The 3,574-nt window shown below is 38.1% G+C and overlaps 1 protein-coding gene across 1 annotated transcript; it reads left to right on the plus strand.

Annotated features, from left to right (window-relative positions):
• Positions 1-211: 211 nt before the first annotated feature.
• Positions 212-1,170, plus strand: LOC116474239 (olfactory receptor 13F1). The gene is given in 2 exon segments (XM_032162672.1): positions 212-767; positions 770-1,170. Coding segments are annotated over 2 exon segments (957 nt in total).
• The last annotated feature ends 2,404 nt before the right edge of the window (positions 1,171-3,574 follow it).

Genomic DNA, 3,574 nt, shown 5'->3' on the forward strand with positions numbered 1-3,574 from the left:
GTATCTGTTGACTTCCTGCTTAAATTTTTCTTATTAGTGACATATTTCTTCAAATATATATTACTATCACTAATCTAGAGAACCATCTAAGAACAGAACACAAGTTCATATAAATAAAACATGCCAGATATGTGAAGGAGGGGGTTATGTTTTATATATGTGTGACGTTAATCCTTCTATGCATACATACAGATGAACATAACATAAAAATATGTTCCCGGCAAATTGGACATCTTTAAAAGTATTTTTCTTCCTGGGATTTTCTCACTACTCCAAAGTTCAGGTCATCATATTTGCGGTGTGCTTGCTGATGTACCTGATCACCTTGCTGGGCAACATTATTCTGATCTCCATCACCATTCTAGATTCCCACCTGCACACCCCTATGTACCTCTTCCTCAGCAATCTCTCCTTTCTGGACATCTAGTACACCTCTTCTGCGCTCACTCCAATGCTGGCAAACTTTGTTTCAGGGAGAAACACTATTTCATCCTCAGGGTGTGCCACTCAGATGTACCTCTCTCTTGCCATGGGCTCCACAGAGTGTGTGCTCCTGTCCATGATGGCATATGACCGATATGTGGCCATCTGCAACCCCCTGAGATACCCTATCATCATGAATAGGAGAACCTGTGTGCAGATTGCAGCTGGCTCCTGGATGACAGGCTGTCTCACTGCCCCAGTGGAAACGATGTCTGTGCTGCCACTGTCTCTCTGTGGTAATACTATCATCAATCATTTCACTTGTGAAATTCTGCCTGTCTTGAAATGGTTTGTGTGGACACCTCCCTGGTGCAGTTAATCATGCTGGTGACCAGTGTACTTCTTCTCCCCATGCCAGTGCTACTCATTTGTATCTCTTATGCATTTATCCTCGCCAGTATCCTGAGAATCGGCTCAGTGGAAGGCCGAAGTAAAGCCTTTTCGACGTGCACAGCCCACCTGATGGTGGTAGTTTTGTTCTACAGGATGGCTCTCTCCATGTACCTGAAGCCCTCTGATGTAGATTCACAGGAAATAGATAAATTTATGGCTTTGGTGTATGCTAGACTAACCCCCATGTTGAATCCTATCATCTACAGTCTATGGAACAAAGAGGTGAAAGTGGCCTTGAAAAAATTGCTGATTAGAAATCCTTTTAATACTGCCTTCATTTCCATCCTCAAGTAACAATCACACTCATATAGATAATCAACATTACCCAGAAAACTGCATAATAGTTTACTTAAACCAACCCTGGAAAATACTTATTTTCAATAGAAGTTTACTATTATGTCCTCTATTCTGATTTGTCTTATAAGTAAAACTTTTCATATTAACAAATCATTTATGAAGAATAAATTAAGTTTCCAAGAAAGCAATTAGCATTTATTGAATATTAATATAACATTAAAATTAGATAATTGCCTATTGTTTCATATTTACTTTCTATAGCATCTCAGTGTCCAGCTGTGACATAAGCATAATAACAATAAATGTGCCAAAACTGTAAAATTTTGAGCCTAGTAAATTTTGAAATAATTTACTCCAAATGATTCACAATTTCCCCTCAATTTAAAAAGAAATATATATTTTTTAATTAGTGTGGATACAACTCAAAGTATACACACATGCACACACACACACACACCCCCCTAATAATTTGTAAAACCAAAACAGCATCAATTTTGGAACTCTTCCTAGTTTCCAACATGTTAAAGTGGAAAAACCATGGCTTTGAACGTACTGAAATATGAGTGATTTGGGGTTTTTTTGTTTTGTTTTGTTTTTTGAGACAGAGTCTCCTATGTCACCCAGGCTGGAGTGCAGTGGCGCAGTCTCAGCTCACTGCAAGCTCCACCTCCCGGGTTCACGCCATTCTCCTGCCTCAGCCTCCTGAGTAGCTGGGACAACAGGCGCCCGCCATCACGCCTAGCTAATTTTTGTATTTTTAGTAGAGACAGGGTTTCACCTTGTTAGCCAGGATGGTCTCAATCTCCTGACCTTGTGATCCGCCCGACTTGGCCTCCCAAAGTGCTGGGATTACAGGCGTGAGCCACCACGCCCGGCCGAGTGATTTTGTTTATTTGGAATGTATATGTGGGGGATGAGTAAATATCTGTATGTGTGCAAATATATCATAACAAGGGTTGGCACTATTGTAATCCTATGTATGAGGTGGAATAGAGGTACAACTGGGACATCCTGAAGTATCTATGGATATAAGATTAGAATATACTTATATTGTACTTTGATTGTCTCAGTGAATTCATCAACACACACCTATCATGTTATTATTTTTCTTAAAGCATGCTGAATTGACCAGTTAATTAAAGCTGAGGAGTGAAATTACATTGCAAGATAAATAATATATTAATGCAGATACATGTTGTAGAAACAGATTCATAAATATATCTAATATATGTGAGCAAAATTACATAAATGATAATTTTACCAATGTTACATATTGATGTACTTTTCCTTGTCTTTTCCACCCTCTCTGGAGCTATAGAATATTGAGGCCAATGTGCACACATTAGTTCTTTATCAGAAAAGTTTCCTTGGATTTGTGTGTGTGATGGCTTTATCCTAGGGAGAAGGTACCTCTTGCTGCATACATATAACCTTCCTAAGCCTTAGGTGTAGGGAACATGATGAAATTACAGATAATTATTACAAGAGGTCCCAGCCTGAGCAAGACAGAGCTTGCAAGAGATTACTCAATTGTAGATGAACGGATTAGGAATGGAACCATGTAGAAGGAAAGAATTCAATGAGTAGGAAGTGTGCTGGTGATCTTAATCAAAGTGCTGTTAGCACACATCAGAACACTTTTCTTACTCAAGTGTCAGATTCCCAATTCTATTAATTCAGAATCTCTACAAAGGTAGGGACTGGAAATTTTTATTAAAAATCAAAGCTACACAGTTATTTTTATTTCCATCCTTACTTAAACATTTCAGGATCAGGCAGTAGTGACCACAGCATGATGCTGCTATTTGGCTGAAGAGGAGGAAGGGATGTTGAAACTGTTAACCACTTAGTTTCTACACCAATTTTAGAAAAAAAAACTAATTCCAGGTAATCACAAACATTGAGCACACAATAATTCATCTTATTTGTTTATATGGGTGGAAAAAAACCTATAAAAATTATACTGAATTTAAAGTTTTATGTTTCATCAGCTCCAGTGGGCATGTATTAGGCACAATATCTTCTTCAAAGTCTTTATTTATCTGTGTTTTTAAGGGATGCAATGAAATAAATTAGGAATTGCAGTGTAGGACAAGCCAATAAGCTGTCCAGAAGTAAACAACGAAAGGGCCTTATCTACCTGGTTGGATCCCCACAAGCCTAGAAAAAGTCCTCAGATTTCAGGCACTTCTGCAAGAGTCATCTTGTCCAAACAAAGCCAAGATGGAGTTAACTTCTATATAACCCAAGTATGTTTTCGTTGCTCTCCTCCCAAGGATGGAACTATATATGTAATCCTGAACTGTGTCCTGATTACATCTTCATTATTCCATGATACACAGCCCCCACCACTACAACGTTTTAAAAATATTATCATTGATTGATAAATAATAATTGTATA

This window comes from Hylobates moloch, unplaced genomic scaffold (assembly GCF_009828535.3).
Source record: "Hylobates moloch isolate HMO894 unplaced genomic scaffold, HMol_V3 SCAFFOLD_10, whole genome shotgun sequence".
Taxonomy (NCBI): domain Eukaryota; kingdom Metazoa; phylum Chordata; class Mammalia; order Primates; family Hylobatidae; genus Hylobates; species Hylobates moloch.